Below are 25818 nucleotides of genomic sequence, written 5' to 3' on the forward strand. Positions count from 1 at the left end.
AACTTCAAACTTCTTTACACGAGGATGTGAAATATTGCAGTAATTACTGAGCACTAGCTTGACCGAGAAGCTAAATGCTGTGTCCTCTGCACTGATCCTCAGGTGCACAGGTGTCTGGCCTGTCCAGGTCTCCCCCAGGTGTGTTGCTGCTGGATAAACTGCACACACAACCTCAAATGGAGTTTTGTCTGAGTCTTTATTTACCATAAATGTATTTGCTTTGCACTGAGGAAGGGACTTAGAAAAACTTCCTCATAAACCAAACTCTAAACTAATACAGATCATCTTCAGTGCTGGTATGATACTAACACATTAGAACAAGGCACAGGTCAGTACAATGTATGTCCCCAAACATAGTACAAAGTGCAGTCCAAGTACAGCAAAAGTACCACACAAATGTGGTAGAATGTCCAATGTCAGTACAGCACTAACTACAGACAGTACAGCTGATACAACTGAATCTGTGACTGTGAAGGTTCTTACCACCGTCATAAAGGATCACAGAACCTCTAGATCACTGAAGAAGAGAACAGCAGTTTGTCTTGTAGCTACACTCCCTGTTTGAGTCACCAAAGTGCAATAGCGCCACCTGCTGACTGAAACCTGCTATAACACCATGTTAGGCCGTGACCAGGTTGTTTCTGCTCCAACTAAACATGTCGTCATTTCCAACCTAAGGTGGAGCCTTCACGCTGGTGTGGACAGGACTCTGGATAGTCCTCTGGGTGGTTCCAAAATCCACAATAATGTCTTTGGTCTTCTTGGTGTTTATGACCAGATTGTTGTCTGCTCACCAGACTATTGAATTAAAAACCATCCAGGCCTTTTTACCAGTTTAAATAACTAAACCAGTATAACCAGTAACATGTGAGGAACATTCTGAGTTTATAAAAACTAGTGATAGTGAAACGTCTTTATATACAGACCAATCCAGATTAAAGCATAGATCACCAGACCTACTACTCCTGCTGTTATCAGTCCAATATCGAGGCCTGTCAGTCCCTGACTCGCTGATCGTCGTCCCACTGTTGGTCTCTGAGGTTCAGGTTCATCAGCAGCTGCTGTAAAACACACAGAGAGACTTGTTGATACCTGTTCATGTCCAAATGGAACATCTGGACAGTTTGGACTTGGACCTAATGATGTTTGTTGCCATGTGCAGCATGTGAGTGATATGATGTTAGAAAAATCATCGTAGTAAATCACACAGAGCTCAGAGCCTCAGTCCATCAGGTCCAGTTTATCACCACAGTCTGTCCAACAGGGACACACAAGGACACTGTTCAACTGGACTGAACCAACTTACCTGTGACTTTGAGGAGACATTTGTCAGAACCTGCACCAACATCTGTCTTCACTTCACACCGGTACAGACCAGAGTCCTCAGTCCTGAGTGTGGACACATGAAGTCTGACTCGTCCTTCTCTGAGGACGTCTTTGTCAAACTGGACTCGTCCTGAAAACTGTTTGTCCTGAGACTCTGGGACCTCAACACCCTCATGTAGATGAAACAGGACTGGGTCTTTGTCCTCAGTTAACAGTTGACAGTAGATGTAAAGTGCTGAGAGAGACATGTGAGCTGTGGTTGTGAAGGTCCAGTCCAGTGTGATGTGGTGGTTCTCCTCTGCCTGATAGGAGCTCTGTGTCACATTCACTACAAATGTTCCTGTTGAGGAGACACAGAGGGAAAGTGACGACCACACACACTCACAACTTGGATTATTTTGGATTTCCAATTGATTTGAGTTAGTGGATAAAAACTGACCCCAGGTAAAGGGGGTCAGGCTGATGAGCAGCAGGATCCAGCAGACCATCTTCTCCTGTCAGAGGAGACACAAACACATGAGGTCAAAGGTCAAAGGTAGAAGGAGGAAAATCTTTAATCACTGACTTTTTAAAAGAGACAAGATGCAGCACCAACTTTTAAATGTGTTTTTCAAATATCTTTGGGTGTTTTCTTGCATAGTGTTGTTCCAGCTTTGTCAGAAACCAACATCCAGAACTCCTGGTTTCAAATCTGAGCCCCCTGTGACATCACACGTGGGCTAATTAACATATTTAGGCCCCGCCCACAGAAAAGAGACAACTCTTCCTAAACTATCACTGTATCAACACAGTCCTGGAGTCATTAGCTCCAGTGACTCCATATAACTGTCTCAGATGCCTGGACTTTTAGGACAGCCAATAGCTACTTTCCTTACTGACGAGTTGGCAACACTGCACACTGGTCTCAGCTGTAACACAGTCCCTGTTCTTGTTATTGCGCACTCGTACCGGTTTTTTGTCCACCTGCTGCTCAGCGTCTCTAAAGGCTGCTCCGGTTTTCTCTCGGTTCGAGACGCTTTGAATTTGTTTCCCCTTTAAAAACATTATTTAATAGAGACTCGTCCTGATCTGGGTCCTGAGACTTTTCCTTCTCAGTCACACCTTCGTAACAAACACAGCTTTGGATTCTGGTCTGACTGCCCCGTTCCAGCATAAACCTGCAGACTGATGGACCCGGGACATTTCAGCTTGACTTGATTTTTCCAAGCGCATCTTGATCCAACTTCACACATGTGATGCAGATTTGAAGCCTTTCTGCTGCAGAGTTGCCTCAATACATGATGTCAATGAAGGAGAATGGACACAAACATGTTTCTTACCTTCAAGAACAGCGTTTTCCTCGGCAGCAGACTGGATCAGGTCTCAGCTCAGACCACGTTAAAGACTCTCTGGGTCCGTTAAAGTCTCTCTGGATCAGGTCTCAGCTCAGACCACGTTAAAGTCTCTCTGGGTCCGATAAAGTCTCTCTGGATCAGGTCTCAGCTCAGACCACGTTAAAGTCTCTCTGGGTCCGATAAAGTCTCTCTGGATCAGGTCTCAGCTCAGACCACGTTAAAGTCTCTCTGGGTCCGATAAAGTCTCTCTGGATCAGGTCTCAGCTCAGACCACGTTAAAGACTCTCTGGGTCCGATAAAGTCTCTCTGGCTCAGGACCAGGGGAGAGTCTGTGTCTAAAAAGCCCCGCTCATCGCTCTGGTCTTGATTGGGAGTCTGTCAGTCCCAATAAATAGTCCCTGCTCTCTCTCTCTCCCTCTCTCTCTCTCTTTCTCTTTCTCTCTCTCTGAGCCGCATTTGATTGGTCAATATGTGTGGTGTCTCAGAGGAGGGGGGCGGAGTTAGACACACAGGAAAGAGAAAGAGAGAGAGAGACAGAGAGAGAGAGAGAGAGCTATGTCACAGCCTCCAAAATGTTGATCCTGTACAGAGAGTGACAGCTGAGCATCAGACCAGAGTAACCACAGGGAAAGTGACAAGAGTTAGTGGCTGCTCTCTGGGCGTCCATGGACAGAAAGTTCCACAGAATTGAATCCAGCACTGTTCTCTCAGAAACCACCATTTTAGAGCCAAGATTCAAGAAGCTGGTCTTTAATGACCACAGAGCAGTTGATGAAGCTCTTCAGAGAATAACTGCAGCAGCAGCAAGTGACCAAAGTGACCAGTAAGAAGCGACTGAAGTAAAGTGAAGGTTAACAGTCCGCCCAGTGGCCCACCCATCACTCCAAACAGGAAGCAACGTGCAGCCCATTGCTTCCTGTTGCTTCCTGACCAGGATCCCTCTGGTTTTGTGAATCAGCCGACTGTGGTGCTGAGGCAGAAACTGATGCTGACATGTTTCGGGGAAGGAAGCTTCAGCTGTCCCACATCAGCCTGATGCAGAGCAGACTACATGAAGGCAGCCTGGGTCAGTAGGTGGTTGTGCTGTTGGACCGTGAACAGACCAGACGGTTTGTGGCGTCTGCTGCTTTCAAACGCTTCACTAGTGTCAGAGAAAATGAGGAGTCTGAAGAGGAAGAAGAAGACTACTTTATTAATCCCCAAGGGGAAATTCAATTGTTACAGCAGTTATTCTAATTAAAAGTTATTAAATCAAATATTATTTAAATTATATTAATTACTAACAATTAATAAAGTGATAAAGTGATTAACTTGTATGTAGAAAAGTAATAAAGTAATTATTGATTTTGGGGTGTACAGGTGACTATGATGGGATCCTGCTTGGGGACAGGGGCCTGTAGGCAGTTTTTTATGACCCCGTTCCCTGACCCCAACCATGGGCCACAAACCCGTTACAGTGCAGCTGCAGCCAGGACAAATGCATGCATTGAAATAACCTTCGGCCAACTAAAGGGAAGATCTCAGTGTTGGCAAGTCTGAGGGTTGCCTGTTTTTTTTTTATGTTGTTTTGTTTTTATTCTGCCTTTTTCCTGTTTGCTGATATAAACAAACAAGCACATCATTTGTCTTTTAAAAAAGGAGTAAAAAACAGTAAATGTAGTTAATATAGTTAACAGTTAATATTACCATTTTGTAGAAACTTCTTGTATTTCACCTTTACTTGTTCCCAGGTTCTAGTGGGTCCCTTGGTGGCTCTAATATAAAAGATTAAAGTAATTATGACAATAAAAAAAGAAAAATACATATTATTTACTGTAATAAGTGATAAAAACATCTAACACTGTTACTTATGCATTTGTCTGCAACTTCCTGCCAACCCTCTCTCCTGGCTTTTGCAGCCTTTGAGCTGTTCCCTGACGTTTTTAAATTTTGGAACTCGCCATAGCCCTCCATTAAGAGTTCTTGTTCTGTCGCTGAGAAAAAGTGCACGCTCTTTGGCCACTGTGGGAAACCAATCGCAGCTTTGCTGATCAGTGTTTCTACAATCGATACATCGCCCCTTTAAACCAGTGCATGAACACACAATGATCTCAGATAACTCAATCCAGCCATACTAATCAACAGGTGTGTTCGAAGAACCAACTTAGCCAGATAATGATTAGCTGGATCATATGATCTTGGATGTAATAAGCGACGTATGAAGAACGGGCCCCAGAGGTCTGATCAGCTGTGGCCTGAAAACCTTTTTCTTATCACTAACAGAGATTTAATCAGATCATCACACATCAGAATCAACAGTCAGAGAACAATGAAGCTTTTTAATGAAGAATGTTTATTTAGAAACGTGTTTGCTGTTAAACTATACCAACATCCATAAAACAACAGATGTAAAGTGTGCATGTGTAAATAAATGCTAAACTAGTATGTATGGATATTCATATTCAAAACCAACAATAACAATGATACACAACTTTTATAAGAACATTCTGTCTAACAGAAAAATAGAATTGTCTGATACAGGTATGAAAATCAAGAACAAAAATCCTTAAATGAATATTATTTTTAGGATATTCTGACTTTACTCTCAATATAAAATACTTCCAGAGGTCTCAGTGTCTGCTCGTTTACAAAATCAGTCCGCACCAATGAAACTTAAAGACTGTGTGAGTCTGTGGCAGGTGAAATGTAAGTTTTAATGCTTTAAGATGTAGATTGTTGGACAGAACTCAGACTGACACTTCACTCTGAACTGAAGCCAGTCATGTACTAGTCAGTCAGGCTGAGGCAGCTCAGTAACCCTGACAGACAGTGGGATCAAATATTCAGGAACAACACGTCTACATCAGTAGACAAAATATGACACTCCCAGTTCTTCTCCTTAGGGATGTTTGTTGGCTCACAACTGAACCTGTGAGGTTTGGGTGAGGAAGAGGTCATCGCTGAAAATGGCTGGTGATGTATGAAACTAGAACACTAACGCCAAAACAAGTGCTGCCATCAGGATCTGCATCTTTTCCCTCCACAGAAACCTAAAGGCTCTTTGGAGTGAACCTGCCGTTGGCCATACGTCTTTGCAGTTATGGCATATTTCTCTTCAGGGCTGTGCTTCTCTCTCCAAATGACTCATCTGACTGAGGAGCAGTAAGAAAAGCTCTCAGGTGCAAAAGGTGAATGTATAATCCTCCCATCTCCACGAAAAGGCACTCAAGCTGGGGCTGGTGGGGCGGGGTCATACTTCAGAGGCTGGATGAACAATAAGCAGTAAGTTAAGCACAAGTTTAATAATCACCCAGTTGTATCCCAAAAGACTTAGACCACAAGAAGCGACTTTGGGCTTACATGTCGTAGAAACTGGTGTCTCAGTAAATATCCTCCAGCGATGCTCAGCAGCAGGACGATGAAGACGACCAGAACCGAGACCCGAACGCCCCGATGGTGCGAAACACCTGACATCAAACGAGCAAACAAAAGCTACAGCAACTGGACAGAACAAACATGAATATGAGCTGATTCAGGGGTTTGTTAAAGCAACTGCTAATTTGAAGTACTTTATATACCGCTGGGTATCTTGGGAATTATCCCCCAGGGATCAATAAAGTTTGATGATCAGTCTGTATTTTGTTGGATCCAGCTGATCCTGAACTAAAGTTATCAGATAAATGTAGAGCAGGAAAAAGTCCAAGGTTTGACTCTGACATGTAGTGAAGTCCAAGGACGAAGTAGCAGAAAGTTGAAATACTAAAGGACAAGTACCTCAGACCTGTACTTCAGTACTTGATTAAATGTACTTGTACTTTCCACCACTGGCACTAGAGGCCTGTTTGAGGAGGGGAGGGGGTAAATGCTGATTGAGCAGCAGTGAGTTATTAATGATGTGTATATATTAGTTTTAGTTACATAAGTCATTTTCTATGCAGTGTATATGTGGTGGATAAATGCAGCGTTAGATACAAGTCACTGTGCTGTAAAGAGGAGTTGACAGTTTTCAACATGAGGAAGAATTCAGTTTGGATTAATGACATCACTTCTGGAAACTGGCCAGTAGGGGGAGACATTAACACACTTGACTTGAGAGACGATGGTCACTGTTTGATTCCCTCAGGTTTTGTCTTCCCTACTCACATATACATATGAAAAGATGAGGTCAGTGTTTAGGCCCTGACTTTAGGTCCAAGGCCTCGTTAGCAGGAGCTTTGTTTTAGTTGTGATGACACTAGAAGTGATGCTGGACATCACACTGAGCCCCGACTCATCACCAGGTCACAGGAGTCAGATATTGTTGAGTCTCAGCTGTGATGCTGCCAATCAGATCGTATACAGAAATGGATGTTGGAGTGTCTCACCTTTGACCTTTGACCTCATGTGTTCCTGTCTCCTCTGACAGGAGAAGATGGTCTGCTGGATCCTGAAACCAGCAACAACAAACAGCTGATCAGATGTTGGTATGTGCCATCACTTTCAGAAGCAAAATCCTGAACCATGTTCACAGTTTTATTGGTGGATTTCATGTCTCTGGTCTTCATCTCATACATTAGAAAACTAGACAGTAACTTCAGGTGAACACAGGATTAAAATAACAGCAATGAAATGTAGCAGGAGCAGCAGATCAGGTGAGACCAAGGTAGGACACTGTCCAGTAATAATCAGCAGTCAGATGTGGCTGAACAACACAAACACGTCAGACAGTCCAGAGCCTGACATGAGGCTGACAATGGCTGGAATAACTTCCGGCACAAAGACCAACAAACTCAAAGACACATTAGGAAACATGGTGGAAAAACTCTATTGGATACAACGACTGAAGAATCCAAGTGTTACTGTTTTTAGTTCAGATACAAATCAAGACTAACAACGCAGGTCCACGTTCACGCTGAAGGAATGCGCGCTCCCGATACAGTTCACGTCAGGCGGACACTTTGTCCAAGTTTCTTCTCTGACAGAAACTTTCTGTGTCAACAAACTGATGAAACTGTTGGAAAATGAACTTCAGGAGTCTGGAGCTCAAATCGCACAGGACACTGAAATAAAAACATTCACCAGAAAGATGGAAAATCATTTTACGGTGGTTTGAAGCGACTTCCTGGTCTGTGTCGTATTTAATGTTTGGCTCAGTAGCTGTTTCTGTTTCTCCGCATTAAAGTACGTCCCAAACAATCACAGCAGGTTTAGTTACTTGTTTTCAGCTGATCAGCGAGTTGACCAGGAATTAATTTGCAGATGGAAAATAACCCGAGACAAAATAATCTGAACGATGAGAAAGTTCCTGTTGGTGCTGGACTGGAAGAAGGACCAGTCTCAGAGTCAGAGACCAGACAAGATCCAACACCGTCGGACCGGACTCACCTGGTCTGTTTCAGTCCATCTCCAATGAAGACTTCTTACAGTCAGACGTGAAACCGAAGTAAATTTAAATTTATATCCACCTCATTCGACAAAGGAGCCGTGACTGTTCCCATGTGACTTTTCAGACAGTAAGAAAAACACCAGCTTTAGATCAACTTCACCTGTTACACAGGAAACAGCGACCACAGTCAACTCCGCCTTCTACATATAAACAGACCAATGAGGGGAGTTTGCAGCCTGAATCTCTGGACAGAGACTGGACACCCCCACACACACACACACACATTGACCAATCAAATGCTGTGATGCAAACACATACACACCAAGAGAATGGGCAGGTTTTTCATACAGACTCCTCTTCTTAAGAATCTGTAGGAGACTTTAACGTGGTCTGAGCTGAGATCTGATCCAGTCTGCTGCCGAGGAAAACGCTGTTCTTGAAGGTAAGAAACATGTTTGTGTCCATTCTCCTTCATTGACATCATGTATTGAGGCAACTCTGCAGCAGAAAGGCTTCAAATCTGCATCACATGTGTGAAGTTGGATCAAGATGCGCTTGGAAAAATCAAGTCAAGCTGAAATGTCCCGGGTCCATCAGTCTGCAGGACATTCCCACCAACGGGTGGATTTAAAGAAGTGTTTGATATCGGCTCCAAGAATGAATCATGGTGAATCCATTGCGTTTTGTTCCCTGAACCAACAGGAGGTTGTTAACAGAAGAAGAATTTCCTGTTTTTGTGTCAAACTTATTTAGTTTTGCTGAGTTATCAAAAGACACTTTTTGTTTTTCCTTCAGTTTCTCAGTGTTTTTAGTGGAAAGTTAAAGTTTGAATAGATTAAACCCACATCTGTCAGATCCCACCCACTTTGCTGTAACATGTACATATGATAATATATGTACAATTTAAACTGGAACAGAGTCAAATGTGACTGAACCAATTACAGGGGACGGTTGTAACATTCATTAAAATATAATAATAAAAAAACACAATCACAAAGTTACATTGGTTAAATTGGCTGTATAAAGACAGAGACTAGTACAACAATCATCAATTTAACTACTGAACATTTTTAATGAAAATTAAGAAATGTAAAATTGCTAAAATTTACTGAATTGAACTGACCTGAACTGAACTGACCTGAACTGAGTGTGTGTGTGTGTGTGTGTGTGTGTGTGTGTGTGTGTGTGAGAGAGACAAAGGGTCAGAGACAAAGAAATTAGTCCACATCAGACTCACAGTTGTATAACTGGCTCCCCCATCGGTGCAGGCCTGGTCAGCCCATGTCTTGCCAGCACTGTACTCAGACCTCTGTTGGTTTCAAGTAACTCTCCAAACAAACAAAGCAGAAATCCTCTTCTTTGTCAGAGTCAGTGGTTTTTGTCTTTTTGTTTTTGAGGGGAAAAACATTTGAGGGGAAAAACATTTGACTGTGTCACTTAAGTACATTTCAGACCATGTACTTTATTACTTGAGTCAGTACTTCTACTTTCAGTCTTTTTTTACACAAGTATACGTACTTCTACTTCAGTATAGAATGTGAGTACTTTTACCACCTGTGCTTATCCTATTTATGAGAATAATGTCCTGTGTTTTTCCATTTTCATACAGTATGTTAGATGTTTACTTTTAGCCTTGTAGAAATTTACATTCAAGCTGGTTTTGAAGGTTTGTGGACGTCAGTGGAATAGAGGATTGATCCAAATATCTAATTTAGCAGATGTTACCAGGAGCTTAGTCCAAACATAGTAAAGACCATCTGAGGGTCGATGTAGTGACTTGTGTTATGAACTTTACAGCACCTGAGCTTCTTTCCTCCAGCAGCACTGGAGCTAATGACTCCAGGACTGTGTTGATACAGTGATAGTTTAGGAAGAGTTGTCTCTTTGCTATGGGCGGGGCCTAAATATGTTAATTAGCCCACGTGTGATGTCACAGGGGGCTCAGATTTGAAACGAGGAGTTCTGGATGTTGGTTTCTGACAAAGCTGGAACAACACTATGCAAGAAAACACCCAAAGATATTTGAAAAACACATTTAAAAGTTGGTGCTGCATCTTGTCTCTTTTAAAAAGTCAATGATTAAAGATTTTCCTCCTTCTACCTTTGACCTTTGACCTCATGTGTTTGTGTCTCCTCTGACAGGAGAAGATGGTCTGCTGGATCCTGCTGCTCATCAGCCTGACCCCCTTTACCTGGGGTCAGTTTTTATCCACTAACTCAAATCAATTGGAAATCCAAAATAATCCAAGTTGTGAGTGTGTGTGGTCGTCACTTTCCCTCTGTGTCTCCTCAACAGGAACATTTGTAGTTAATGTGACACAGAGCTCCTATCAGGCAGAGGAGAACCACCACATCACACTGGACTGGACCTTCACAACCACAGCTCACATGTCTCTCTCAGCACTTTACATCTTCTGTCACCTGATTACGGAGGACCAAGACCCAGTCCTGTTTCATCTACATGAGGGTGTTGAGGTCCCAGAGTCTCAGGACAAACAGTTTTCAGGACGAGTCCAGTTTGACAAAGACGTCCTCAGAGAAGGACGAGTCAGACTTCATGTGTCCAGACTCAGGACTGAGGACTCTGGTCTGTACAGGTGTGATGTGAAGACAGATGTTGGAGCAGGTTCTGACAAATGTCTCCTCAAAGTCACAGGTAAGTTGGTTCAGTCCAGTTGAACAGTGTCCTTGTGTGTCCGTGTTGGACAGACTGTGGTGATAAACTGGACCTGATGGACTGAGGCTCTGAGCTCTGTGTGATTTACTACGATGATTTTTCTAACATCATATCACTCACATGCTGCACATGGCAACAAACATCATTAGGTCCAAGCCCAAACTGTCCAGATGTTACATTTGGACATGAACAGGTATCAACAAGTCTCTCTGTGTGTTTTACAGCAGCTGCTGATGAACCTGAACCTCAGAGACCAACAGTGGGACGACGATCAGCGAGTCAGGGACTGACAGGCCTCGATATTGGACTGATAACAGCAGGAGTAGTAGGTCTGGTGATCGTCTGTGCTTTATTCTGGATTGGTCTGAAACAAGTTTTTATAAACTCAGAATATTCATCACATGTTACTGGTTATACTGGTTTAGTTATTTAAACTGGTAAAGAGGCCTGGATGGTTTTTAATTCAATAGTCTGGTGAACAGACAACAATCTGATCATAAACACCAAGAAGACCAAAGACATTATTGTGGATTTTGGAACCACCCAGAGGACTATCCAGAGTCCTGTCCACACCAGCGTGAAGGCTCCACCTTAGGTTGGAAATGACGACATGTTTAGTTGGAGCAGAAACAACCTGGTCACGGCCTAACATGGTGTTATAGCAGGTTTCAGTCAGCAGGTGGCGCTATTGCACTTTGGTGACTCAAACAGGGAGTGTAGCTACAAGACAAACTGCTGTTCTCTTCTTCAGTGATCTAGAGGTTCTGTGATCCTTTATGACGGTGGTAAGAACCTTCACAGTCACAGATTCAGTTGTATCAGCTGTACTGTCTGTAGTTAGTGCTGTACTGACATTGGACATTCTACCACATTTGTGTGGTACTTTTGCTGTACTTGGACTGCACTTTGTACTATGTTTGGGGACATACATTGTACTGACCTGTGCCTTGTTCTAATGTGTTAGTATCATACCAGCACTGAAGATGATCTGTATTAGTTTAGAGTTTGGTTTATGAGGAAGTTTTTCTAAGTCCCTTCCTCAGTGCAAAGCAAATACATTTATGGTAAATAAAGACTCAGACAAAACTCCATTTGAGGTTGTGTGTGCAGTTTATCCAGCAGCAACACACCTGGGGGAGACCTGGACAGGCCAGACACCTGTGCACCTGAGGATCAGTGCAGAGGACACAGCATTTAGCTTCTCGGTCAAGCTAGTGCTCAGTAATTACTGCAATATTTCACATCCTCGTGTAAAGAAGTTTGAAGTTTGTCTCCACACAAGAATCATAGAAATCAAACACAACAACCAACAAAACTTCACAAAATGACACACAACATTTCCTGTAACTGTGTAACCACAAAGAAACGATTCAACACGTTTCCTAATAACTGGGATTCAAATGAATGTTAATAGTTGGAAAATGTAAAGTGATATTTATCCTGCCTTCAACCATCTATGAAACCTTCCTCATACATTCACAGGTGGCAGCTGATCTCCTAAATGCTACATCAGGTGTTTCTGACCTGAGGAAAGCTGGTTCCAACTTGTTCCTCTAGGGGACTGATTCTTCCACAGCTACCAACAGGAAGAAGAACCAGCATGTTGGTTCTAATCAAACATCTACACAGACACTTTCTTTTCTTTGTTCTAGGTTGAGCTCGTGACTTTTAGGAGATGCACACTCGATGCTATCCCCGGCTGCAGCAAAGAGTCCAACCTAGCACACTTTAATTTATATGTGATGTGGTTACATGACTTCCAGGCACCGTCTCACTTTACACAATAGGGGAGAGTTGAAACATAGGCTATCTTCAAAGTTCATACAGAGTTCACATCCATATATTCACATGTCTTGGTGATTTGCACAGAAAAACAGAGAACATCCTTAACTGTGATATGCCTGGTTGCCCCCTTTACATAAATCTGTCTGCAAAATGACAATTCTCATAACACAGTCAGCGATTTACAATGCCCTTATTCTAACACAGCACACGGACACGTTCCGGCATTTATCCGACCACCGAATGATCTCGATGGCTCACAAACGCTGCGAGAAACAAAAAGCAGCAAAGAGCACGTAAAGTTTTTGTAGATTTATAAACTGGTCTTTGTTCCTAACAAGGGCTCACATGTTCCAACAGACTGGACTAAAAACATCCTTTGGAAAACTCAGGATTTTCATCTTATTGTGTCCATCATGGCTGATTATGGACTGACACATGTTTAAGCTGCTGTTTGCATTATTCCATCATTAAAGCCTCCAACAGAAACACAGAACATAGAAACACAACTCTGTTAGTGTTTTGATCTTTCTGTGCAACAAACATCTAGACACCTCTGACATCAGCTTCACTCTGCTGCTTTGGGAAAAACCTTTTGGTTCACAGTCTGTGAATGTCTCTGATTTGGCTCTGAACATTATGGACAAACCAAATGATTCAATGATCATTAAATGGGACGTTAGAAACAGTGAAGTGTTTGCTACTTTCTGCTCCAGGACATTTGTGTTAGAATGAGAGGAAGGAAACCAGCAGCATCATCAGAAGAGACACGTTCACCACAGGATGTTGACATTAGGTTGTAGATTCATTATATGTGTTGGCTTCCAGCAGAACAGAACCAGGGATGAGACCGAATGTTTAAATATGACTCAGTAGGAAACTCTAAGTTTCAGTCTAGGCACTTTAACAAGATACAAACATAACTTCGTTTAATGAGGCTGGTAAATCACATGACACTGAACTTTCTCAAACGCCATGACCAAATCTGGATGCGACACCGAGGACTGTGCAGGTTTTCCCGTCTCAGGAGTTTAAACCTGACAACACACGTGAGACGCACCTATGTAGGACGGTGTCAGAAACAAACCCTAACGTGCACGGTGCACACAGTGGATGTGCACTGCTCTGTGGTTGCTGAACCAAACCACACAGGGATGGCCGAGCAGAGAACAGACTCACTGGTTCCTCTGTAGAACAGTTTCCTATGAAGATGTTGTTTCAGCTGAAGCAGAACAAAGTGGAGCAGCAAAGCAGCTGGTCTCTATGGTCTTCACACTTTGACTCAGATTCAGAACCAGCCTCTGGATCTGGTTTGGAGCAAAAACACTGCAGAGTTGGTTTTAATAACAAAAGTGATAAAGGAAACAGAGAACAGGTATTATGAGAGGACCTGATGTGGTTTCTGGACTGGACTCAGAAATCAAAGAAGAAACTTTTTTCTGTTAGTGAGAACTGAAACAAATAATTGAAAGAGGATACAAACATTATTTGTACCAACACACTGCAGAGTCCATTAACACAGTGTGACACAGGATGAGTCCACACGAATTAATCTTGGGTTGTCTGCAGGACTTAGGACTCAGGTCTTGATCCAGTGCTCTGATAGAAAGGTGGTCCTGTTAATCCTAATGGCTCCAGCCAGACCTGTGTGTTTCCCTCAGGTAATGAACACACAGGTCAGAAGCTCAGAGCTCAGACTGTGTTCAGGGAAAAGCTGCCTCATGGACCAACAGGGTCAAAGTCTGATCACTGACGAGGCGTTTACTGACACACCAGCAGGTTCGGTAAAACAAAGACTTTGAGGTGAAGCTGCTGCTGTAAAACACAGAGATACTGTAGTTCACATTAACAGGAACAGACAGAACAAAGAACCTGCAGCTGACAGAACCTCTTTGTTCCTCTGAGCTGCAGCTTTTTCAACCTTTAACTTTTATCTAATAATTTGATATTTTCATCAAGACACTAAAAGTCTCCATTAAAAATATAAACAAAATAAAAAGACTGAACAGTTTATGTTTAAAAGGTTTCAGTTCTTGTCATGTGATCTGAAGACAGACAAGTCAGGAGGCTGTGAAAAACATTAATAAATCAAACCATCTCCTTTTCATCTGCTCCGCCCAAGAATGACATTAAATCAGTTCCATCAGCTGCATCTTTGCCAAGACGTGATCAGACCTGCAGCTCCCAGAACATTTTACTAACATAACATCCACATCCAGAGCAGTGGAGCAGGTTTGGTCAGAGCACTTGCTCAGTGTTCAGTTATGCTGGAAGCCACAACAAGCTTTGACAAGAACAAGGTTGACAACAAGCTTCATACTTCCATGAGAACATGTTCTGTTATAGAGGCTGATCCACTGATCTGAAATCAACCTTGGTGGAACAGGAATGAAGCTAATTTGGTGTCTTATCAATAAATGTATGAATTTAATGTGGATCAATATTCCTTAATTGATGATCTGGTCCCTCATAATACCAGGATGTGAAAACATGAGACCTGTCCTGTGTTTTGGTGCATGTCTTTAATGCAGAAATTTAGTGTCCACAGTGGTGAGGACGTGGTGATGCAGAGTAAAACCAAAACCAGTTAGAAAAAGCTGCAGCTCAGAGGAATAAAGAGGCTCTGACATAGTGAAACATGAGGAACAGCTGCAGGTACAACTTCAGATTTTATCCAAACAAAACATTTGAACTGGAGAACAAGTTTTGACACGTTTACTCTCATCAATTGGAGTGGTGTCTTAGCTCTAAGGTAAGATCCAGTACATGAACAGACAGAGGACAGTCTCCGTGTGGACCAGGTATTTCTGACATGATAAAGAAAAGAACTTTCCCAGGTTTGGACCTTTGCGGTTGGACAGAAGACACAAGGTAACAAGTTTCTACACTTTCTCCTCTCCTCTTATTTCTACCTATTACTTTATTTTGAAGGATGATTTCTAACTGATGTGACCAGTCGCTGTGTCCAAATTCAAAGCTGGGCCCATTGATATCAGAGCTATTGATTATTATTATAACCTGAGGACATCAGTAAACAAAGGTTTCTAACAGGAGTCGTTGTAGCATACGGCTTGTTGCAGTGTCTAATGTTTTTATATCAGTGTTGTTTCATGACTATTAGATACTTTTATCATTTTTATATAAACCTGCTGTGTATAAACTGTTTTAAATGTCCGGAAAGAAGCTGGACGGGCCCAGCAATCATAAGTAGATGGTTTGGCATCTGTGCACAGGACCAGCGCTAAATGTCGTGTCCAGCAGCAGGATGTGTTCACGGACTCTCAGAATAATCACGTATATAACGTGACTTTCATACGGAGCCTCCTCAGTATCGGGTGGAAATATTAATATTAATGAGAAAAACAGTCTGTGACGGGGAACATGGAGGGAACCACAGTTTGCAATAAAAGACACCAATGATGTTCTCACAGGTTTTTACACCTGGAAGAGGAAACCTATAAGGTCTGGACTAATCCTACATGGGCCGCAAAGAAGAATTTATAATATATAATTTATTTTTATAACAAGACATCTCTACATTAGAAGAGTTGTCAAGGGCCCAAATAACTGCCTAGTTCACTTCTTTGTGAAGTTCAGACTTAGGAGATGATTTAAAGCAGCTTAACCACCTGGATTAATGTCAGAGTCAGGACTGAGGTGGACACAGTAAAAGAAGTTTCAACTTTCAGCTGAAGTTAACAGTCTGCACATCTAAGTCCCAGTCTGCAGCAGGTTCCTCTCCATGTATCAGTCTAAACCTTATTCTCCATCCTCACTGACACAGAATGAAACTGGCGCCACCTTGTGGCAGAAACACTGAAGACTTTAACATGTGAAATGTTTTCAGAGAAAAACAAACTGCAGGTTTTTCATGTTTGTGACTCTTCAGCTCTGTCTCCTCTGACAGGAGAAGATGGTCTGCTGGATCCTGCTGCTCATCAGCCTGACCCCCTTTACCTGGGGTCAGTTTTTATCCACTAACTCAAATCAATTGGAAATCCAAAATAATCCAAGTTGTGAGTGTGTGTGGTCGTCACTTTCCCTCTGTGTCTCCTCAACAGGAACATTTGTAGTGAATGTGACACAGAGCTCCTATCAGGCAGAGGAGAACCACGACATCACACTGGACTGGACCTTCACAACCACAGCTCACATGTCTCTCTCAGCAGTTTACATCTATTGTGAACTGCTAAATGAAGATAAAGGCCCAACCGTGTTTCATCTACATGAGGGTGTTGAGGTCCCAGAGTCTCAGGACAAACAGTTTTCAGGACGAGTCCAGTTTGACAAAGACGTCCTCAGAGAAGGACGAGTCAGACTTCATGTGTCCAGACTCAGGACTGAGGACTCTGGTCTGTACTGGTGTGATGTGAAGACAGATGTTGGTGCAGACTATAACACCTGTCGCCTCAATGTCACAGGTAAGTTGGTTCAGTCCAGTTGAACAGTGTCCTTGTGTGTCCGTGTTGGACAGACTGTGGTGATAAACTGGACCTGATGGACTGAGGCTCTGGGCTCTGTGTGATTTACTACGATGATTTTTCTAACATCATATCACTCACATGCTGCACATGGCAACAAACATCATTAGGTCCAAGCCCAAACTGTCCAGATGTTACATTTGGACATGAACAGGTATCAACAAGTCTCTCTGTGTGTTTTACAGCAGCTGCTGATGAACCTGAAGCTCAGAGACCAACAGGGAGTCCAGAACAAGAGAGTCGGGGAAGGATCAGCCTATACGTTGGACTGGGACTGACAGCAGCAGCAGCAGTTGTTCTACTGGTCAAACTCTACTTCAGTCTTTGTTTTACTGAACCTGCTGATGTGTCAGTAAACGCCTCATCAGTGGTGTAAAGTTTCTCAGGGATCAGACTTTGACCCTGTTGGTCCATGAGGCAGCTTTTCCCTGAACACACAGTCTGAGCTCTATAAGAAGCACACAGGTCTTGTTGGAGCCATCAGGACTAACAGTACCCCTTTTCTATCAGAGCACTGGATCAAGACCAAAGTCCTAAATCCTGCAGACAACCAGAACTTTGTCCTTCACCAGTCAGTTTGGTTGTGACCCTCACATGACTGAGTCAAAGTGTGAAGAACATAGAGACACAGGTCAGACCCGGTTAAAGTCTCTCTCGGTCTGAAAGGACTCTGGCTCAGGACCAGGGGAGAGTCAGTCTGAAAACTTCACTCATCGCTCTTTTTATATGTTGAAGGTGGAGTTGACTTGGACCCGAGGTGGGAAGTAACGAAGTACAAATACTTCATTCCTGTACATAAGTAGATTTTTCAGGTATCTGTACTTTACTAGAGTATTTATTCTTCTGAGGACTTTTTACTTTTACTCCCTACATTTAAACACAAATATCTGTACTTTCTCCTCCTCACATTATCAAACAGGCTCCTTCCTTTTTCAACCTCACGACGTAAAAGACGTAACTAACTAGAGAGTTAAATCCAGGGAGTGTTCAGGTTATGATGGAGAGAAAACCTGCAGTGACACATGGAGGAAGAAAGGGACCCAGGAAGTGTTGCAGCAGATTTGGAAAAGCTGGACATTCCCATATATGGGCGGATTTAAAGAACTGTTCAAGAATGTATTTTGCTCCCTGAACCAGAACTGGGCAGGATGTTTAGAGAAGAAGAATTTCTTGGGCTTTTTTTGTGTCCAACTTTTTTTAATTTTGTGGAGTTATCAAAAGATGTGTTGTGAATCACTGACGTCAAAAAAACATTTTTACTTTTTTACTTAAGTACATTTCAGACCCTGTACTTTTTACTTTGACTTGAATAAAGGAGCTGAGTCAGTACTTCTACTTTTACCAGAGTCTGGTGACAAGAACAAAACAAACATCCTAAAGAACAAACAGACATTATTATCTATTACTGTGTTGACCCTGATTCCCACAGACTGAGAAAAGAACTACAGCCTGCTCCAGTTTGAGGGTTTGTTCTTTTCTCAGGCAGGACGTGATTTATCAAGTGTTCCTCTGGACGTCTCTGGAGTTTCTCCTTCTCTGTGGACATCCTCCCATCATGCCATGCTTCCCTGGTGTTCCTCAGGGCCTTCGTCCTTTAGGGCTCCACCAAAAGGAGCCTGAAAACAAGAGGTGGCAGAGCTTTCACTGTGGTAAATGTGGATCCAAAGACCTGAGCAGCTTAAAACAGCAGAGTCAGTGACGTCCTCTAAGGAGGCCTTTCCTGATTTCATTCTAATGGCTGTTATTTGATTTGGATCTTTTTATTTGGGTTTTATTGTAGTTTTATTTCTGCTTGTTGTGTTTGTAGCAGTTTGTAATAAACACACTTATTAAGCTGAAGCTCAGCTGGAAATGATTTAATTTGTTGTCATATTTTACAAAGACAAACACCAGTTTCAGGTAATTTGCCACTTTATCATCTGACAGATTTCTAGACTAAGGTCAAAGGTGAAACCACAGTTGAATTTATTTCAAAAATAGATAAAATTGGTCATTGAACAAGTCTTTCTCATTATAAATAATAATAATAAGGATTTATTTACAAAGGTTTATAGTTTAACAGACTTTTAACGCCACCTAGTGGAGATAAATCCAAACAGGAGCATCTCAGTCTCACTGGGTCTGAAACGACTAGACAGTCCTTATTCAGGCATCGTTTTCCCATCTGCACTGGGCCTGAAAAGACTCTGGGTCCATGCTACCTGTGGTAAAATCTAATTATATAGTTCATTTAGTTAATATTACAGGGGTAGCCTGATTTGACAGTCCATGCTACCTGTGGTAAAATATTTAGATTATATATATATATATATATATATATATATATATATATATATATATTATATTACATACATATTTATTTTCATATACATTTATTTTTTACATTTTTTACAAAGATATGGTGCACTACTGTCTTTGTGATATTGGGCACATTCAAAATGTGTCCAACCATTACAGGAATCACACTGCACCTGAAACCAAATCAATAAAAAGGCATGAAGTACAAAAGACTCCACAATGAACTAAATTCTATGGTAATACACACACACATTTGTGAGTAAATTGATCATACAAAACACAAATGTTTATGTTACTTTACCATTTCAATGATGCTCTTGTCAGGATCATCTTCAAGTGAGGCTCACACCAGGCAGTAATCATCTGCATTCCCTAAAACAATGTTTTCATAAGGTTTTAAACAGAAGCAACTTCACTTATTCCATATTAGTAAATAAATGTCACACTGCTCATATTTAGGTTTGTAGTAATAACACAAATATGTTTCATCAAGTATTTATACACACATTTAGTATACATAGTATACATTTAGTATACATCTTGCTGAGACACTAGTTACATCTGAATGTATTTCAGGTTCTCATCCTTTACTGTTAATGTGGAGGCACCTCCTAAGATTTAATGTTATACCCAGATGTGTGTATGTTCCCAGAGAGATGGAGTCGTACAATTCGTCCCAGCTGTTCTCCACAGCTATGCAGAGAGACGGATTAACTTTATGACACAGCAGTGTGTTTATTGTTATTACACGATACATATCTCGTTATAACAAGAAAAGTATTGACAAGGCAAACTGCTTAAATAGCTGAGATGACGATAACAAGAAAAGAACCTACAGAGGAAATAGGTTAAATATACTGAGCAGTTGGTAAGTTTGTTTCTCCTCATTTAACAGTAACAAATATGATCGACTTAATCAAGACAAAGTAAGGAACAAATAGCTGCACTGGCTAAGGAATGAAGAGCACACAGTTTTTAATGACGTGTTTAACTTTTAAATTAAAAATGGTCTTAAAATGTGCAGCAACAAACGCATTTATAACGAGAGACGCTTGTTTAAAGATGACACTCGCTGCACGTTAATATCAGCTAATTCCTTATTGCTGAAAATGTACATACAAATATTTCCATGTTTACAGGTCAAAGTGAGGAATAAGAATAAGACAGACCAGCACCCACTGCGTCATTGGAAGGTAAATATTAAGATAAACCAAATCATTTTTACTCTTTAACTGTGATTCTACATTGATATATTGTATCTGCAGCGACGGTTCAGTTCTATTAGGATGTTTTAGAGGGAAGTCTGGGTCATGTGGCAAATGCAGGACAAATATATGTCAGCATCCCTTAGCCCCATGACTCTGCATGTTCTTCTCCAGCAGTTTTATTTGGAAATGGTGATAGTCCATTACTGTTGGCCTGACTGGACTTTAGTTCTCATTGGTTTCTAAGATCTGCCTAAATTTGAAGATCTGTCAGCCTTTGGTTTGTGTGTCAGCATCTGTCCTGTCCAGATGTTTCAGTGATGCAGAGGTAGCCATCCCAGGCCCACCACACATCTCTGTATTATTGTAATGCTGATTCATCACCATGTATGAAGTCAAGTAACAGTAACAGCTTCAGGACAATACTCATGTTAAAGCTGCCTAGACAGACTGGAACTGAACAAGGAGACCTGATGCTGTTAGGTTTTCAATCAGTCATATTTTATTACATTTTCAATCTGTGGAGCAGGAACAAGACGTTACTGAGGGCTACGACAGCAGAAAACTGTGTGTTTAACAATGTGTGTGAAAAACAACTGCATACTCTGGTCCTCTGCATCCTGGATCCTATAACAGGAGGCATAGTGAGCCTGCAGCATCAAACAATCAAAGGAAGTGTGTGTATGTGTGTCGAAGCAGGGAGAAGGCCTGGTGAGACTCCAACATGAAAAGGATGCTGTGTGTTCAGCCAATCAGAAGCTGGGGGATACCATGTCATTGTGTCTTCCTCATCTGAGATGGTATGTTCCAGATCGTAATGGACTGAACACACCTGATCCAGGTAGAGCAGGGATAGTTGGAAAACAAACAGGACAGTGGCCCTCGAGGACCAGGATTGGACACCCCTGCCTTAGTTGTTTCCATGGATGTGCTCGTCCTGTCCTTCCCAGCAGCTTCAGAACTTTGAAGACACTGTTGTTCCTCCTGCTGCCTCATTCCAGCATCTCCACCTCTGCATGAACCTGTTTTTCATAATTATTAAATACAGTCTTAATGAGACAAACTCACCTGACCTTTGTTGCTATTGTTTTCCACTTTTAATTACTAGCTGAACATTTTGTTTTCCTCTCCACTGTCACCAAGTGCTGCTCATAAGGGATTTGTTGGGTTTTTGGTTTTTGTCAAGTGCCTGGAGATGATTGACTTGTGATTTGGTGCTATACAAATAAAACTGCATTGAATTGAATTGAATTAATGTGTGAGCTGACCTGAAGTAGCCTGAAGTATTGTGTAGTTACTGAGGAACGACTGTTACTAAAATTGTTTCAGACCCAGAGAGACTTTAACCTGGTCTGAGCTGAGACCTGATCCAGTCTGCTGCTGAGGAAAACGCTGTTCTTGAAGGTAAGAAACATGTTTGTGTCTGTTCTCGTTTGTCATCACCATGATAGTAAAAAGGCTTGGTGAATGTAACGTCATCACGTCCTCAGGCTGTGATCCAAATACTGTTTGTCCAGCCCCAGGGGGCTCTGTGGGTCTGTAGGTCTGTAGGTCTGTGGGTCTGTAGGTCTGTAGGTCTGTGGGTCTGTAGCTGGAGACAATAGAAAAGTCTTCCAAGTGAAGGCTCCATGACACAACCATGAAAGTTATGTTTGTTTGTGCCCAGACTGAAACATAAATAGTTTCCTACTGAGTCATATTTCAGAATCAGAATGAGCTTCATTGCCAAGTGTCTGTGTACACTTGCACAAGGAATTTGTTTAGGTACGTGGGGTTACTCCAGTGCAAACAGACATAGATACAAATAGAGGACAGGAGAGGACAAGGACTGTGTCTATTGAATTTTAATTCAATAGTCCGGTGAGCAGACAACAATCCAGGCCTTTTTACCAGTTTAAATAACTAAACCAGTAACATGTGAGGAATATTCTGAGTTGCTTAAAACTTGTGACAGACCAATCCAGATTAAAGCACAAACGATCACCAGACCTACTACTCCTACTGTTATCAGTCCAATATCAAGGCCTGTCAGTCCCTGACTCGCTGATCGTCGTCCCACTGTTGGTCTCGGGGGTTCAGGTTCATCAGCAGCTGCTGTAAAACACACAGAGAGACTTGTTGATACCTGTTCATGTCCAAATGGAAAATCTGGACAGTTTGGGCTTGGACCTAATGATGTTTGTTGCCATGTGCAGCATGTGAGTGATATGATGTTAGAAAAATCATCGTAGTAAATCACACAGAGCTCAGAGCCTCAGTCCATCAGGTCCAGTTTATCACCACAGTCTGTCCAACAGGGACACACAAGGACACTGTTCAACTGGACTGAACCAACTTACCTGTGACTTTGAGGTGACAGCTGTTATAGTCTGCACCACCATCTGTCTCCACTGAACACAGGTACAGACCAGAGTCCTCAGTCCTGAGTCTGGACACATGAAGTCTGACTCGTCCTTTTCTGAGGACGTCTTTGTCAAACTGGACTCGTCCTGAAAACTGTTTGTCCTGAGACTCTGGGACCTCAACACCGTCATGTAGCTCAAACAGCGTTGGGACTTTGTCCTCAGTTAACAGTTGACAGTAGATGGAAACTGCTGAGAGAGACATGTGAGCTGTGGTTGTGAAGGTCCAGTCCAGTGTGATGTCGTGGTTCTCCTCTGCCTGATAGGAGCTCTGTGTCACATTCACTACAAATGTTCCTGTTGAGGAGACACAGAGGGAAAGTGACGACCACACACACTCACAACTTGGATTATTTTGGATTTCCAATTGATTTGAGTTAGTGGATAAAAACTGACCCCAGGTAAAGGGGGTCAGACTGATGAGCAGCAGGATCCAGCAGACCATCTTCTCCTGTCAGAGGAGACACAAACACATGAGGTCAAAGGTCAAAGGTAGAAGGAGGAAAATCTTTAATCATTGACTTTTTAAAAGAGACAAGATGCAGCACCAACTTTTAAATGTGTTTTTCAAATATCTTTGGGTGTTTTCTTGCATAGTGTTGTTCCAGCTTTGTCAGAAACCAACATCCAGAACTCCTGGTTTCAAATCTGAGCCCCCTGTGACATCACACGTGGGCTAATTAACATATTTAGGCCCCGCCCACAGCAAAAAGACAACTCTTCCTAAACTATCACTGTATCAACACAGTCCTGGAGTCATTAGCTCCAGTGCTGCTGGAGGAAAGAAGCTCAGGTGCTGTAAAGTTCATAACACAAGTCACTACAACGTGGCTGATGTCCCGTCCTCAGTCTGGGGGTCACAGCTTGGACTGGACTAAACTGGGAATGAACCACCTGCTGTTTCCTCTAATTTAGTTTATTTCAGTTTAATAAGGGATGAACATGTTGTGTCGCTCATTCAGCATCAAACCTGTCCAGTTATTTTAGATCAAAGTGAAGTAAAGAAACTGCAGAGATCACTTTGAAGCTGATCCCAGACCTGCTGAGACTTTGAGAACCAACAAAGTGAAGAGCTCCCTCTGCTGGTCCTGGTCCTCAGCACCAGTGTTCCCAGCTCAAAGCTTTTCTGTGAAACCAGCAACAACAAACAGCTGATCAGATGTTGGTATGTGCCATCACTTTCAGAAGCAAAATCCTGAACCATGTTCACAGTTTTATTGGTGGATTTCATGTCTCTGGTCTTCATCTCATACATTAGAAAACTAGACAGTAACTTCAGGTGAACACAGGATTAAAATAACAGCAATGAAATGTAGCAGGAGCAGCAGATCAGGCGAGACCAAGGTAGGACACTGTCCAGTAATAATCAGCAGTCAGATGTGGCTGAACAACACAAACACGTCAGACAGTCCAGAGCCTGACATGAGGCTGACAATGGCTGGAATAACTTCCGGCACAAAGACCAACAAACTCAAAGACACATTAGGAAACATGGTGGAAAAACTCTATTGGATACAACGACTGAAGAATCCAAGTGTTACTGTTTTTAGTTCAGATACAAATCAAGACTAACAACGCAGGTCCACGTTCACGCTGAAGGAATGCGCGCTCCCGATACAGTTCACGTCAGGCGGACACTTTGTCCAAGTTTCTTCTCTGACAGAAACTTTCTGTGTCAACAAACTGATGAAACTGTTGGAAAATGAACTTCAGGAGTCTGGAGCTCAAATCGCACAGGACACTGAAATAAAAACATTCACCAGAAAGATGGAAAATCATTTTACGGTGGTTTGAAGCGACTTCCTGGTCTGTGTCGTATTTAATGTTTGGCTCAGTAGCTGTTTCTGTTTCTCCGCATTAAAGTACGTCCCAAACAATCACAGCAGGTTTAGTTACTTGTTTTCAGCTGATCAGCGAGTTGACCAGGAATTAATTTGCAGATGGAAAATAACCCGAGACAAAATAATCTGAACGATGAGAAAGTTCCTGTTGGTGCTGGACTGGAAGAAGGACCAGTCTCAGAATCAGAGACCAGACAAGATCCAACACCGTCGGACCGGACTCACCTGGTCTGTTTCAGTCCATCTCCAATGAAGACTTCTTACAGTCAGACGTGAAACCGAAGTAAATTTAAAATTATATCCACCTCATTCGACAAAGGAGCCGTGACTGTTCCCATGTGACTTTTCAGACAGTAAAAAAAAACAGCAGCTTTCAGAGAAACTGAAACTGAAACTTCGTCTTTTACACAGGAAACAGCGACCACAGTCAACTTCCGCCTTCTACATATAAACAGAGCGATGAGGGGATTTTGCAGCCTGAATTTGAACTGGTCCTGATCCAGAGATTCTTTATCGGACCCAGTGAGACTTTAACATGGTCTGAGCTGAGACCTGATCCAGTCTGCTGCCGAGGAAAACGCTGTTCTTGAAGGTAAGAAACATGTTTGTGTCCATTCTCCTTCATTGACATCATGTATTGAGGCAACTCTGCAGCAGAAAGGCTTCATATAACAAAAATTCCCCTTTCAAATGTCATATGACTTTAAAATGACTGACACGTTTTCTCTGTGTGTTTTCCTTAAAATAGCCAATATTTCTAAAGTAGTACCTGGTTAATTCATTTAATGAGAACACCTGTATTTCCTTAGATTGTGTTTTTAATGCAAAAATATGAATCAATTGTATTTGATAGTTAACTATTGTATAGAAATATAACTAGTTAACTAACTAACTAACTAATAGTTAACTAACTGGACCGCACTGGTTGGTAAAAACAATGAAACCTCCAACTCTTGAGTCTAACTTAGAACATCAGGATGATGAAAGTCTTAGGAACACTAAAATGTCTGGGTGCTGCTCATTTTATATGAGCTAATAAAGTTATTACTAATGACTGACTTTGTTAAAGCAGCACAGTGGGTTAGTGGTTAGCTCTGTTGCCTCACAGCAAGAAGGTTCCTGGTTTGA

General features: G+C 42.1%; 1 protein-coding gene and 1 long non-coding RNA gene across 2 annotated transcripts; both read right to left on the minus strand.

Moving 5' to 3' along the window:
* Positions 1 to 673: 673 nt before the first annotated feature.
* LOC113125324 (uncharacterized) lies at positions 674 to 25072 on the minus strand. Its single transcript, XM_026298710.1, has 5 exons — positions 24916 to 25072; positions 23246 to 23300; positions 22787 to 23146; positions 927 to 1061; positions 674 to 786 (listed from the first exon to the last, which is right to left on the minus strand). The coding sequence occupies exons 2-5, from the start codon at positions 23292 to 23294 to the stop codon at positions 674 to 676; spliced, it is 657 nt and encodes a 218-aa protein (XP_026154495.1). The 5' UTR covers positions 23295 to 23300; positions 24916 to 25072.
* Positions 4972 to 8221, minus strand: LOC113141854 (uncharacterized). The gene is made up of 4 exons (XR_003296847.2): positions 8004 to 8221; positions 7004 to 7065; positions 6000 to 6106; positions 4972 to 5903 (listed from the first exon to the last, which is right to left on the minus strand). It is a non-coding gene; the product is annotated as an uncharacterized LOC113141854 (long non-coding RNA).
* Positions 25073 to 25818: the final 746 nt, after the last annotated feature.

The sequence above is a fragment of the Mastacembelus armatus genome, chromosome 18 (genome assembly GCF_900324485.2).
Source record: "Mastacembelus armatus chromosome 18, fMasArm1.2, whole genome shotgun sequence".
Lineage (NCBI taxonomy): Eukaryota > Metazoa > Chordata > Actinopteri > Synbranchiformes > Mastacembelidae > Mastacembelus > Mastacembelus armatus.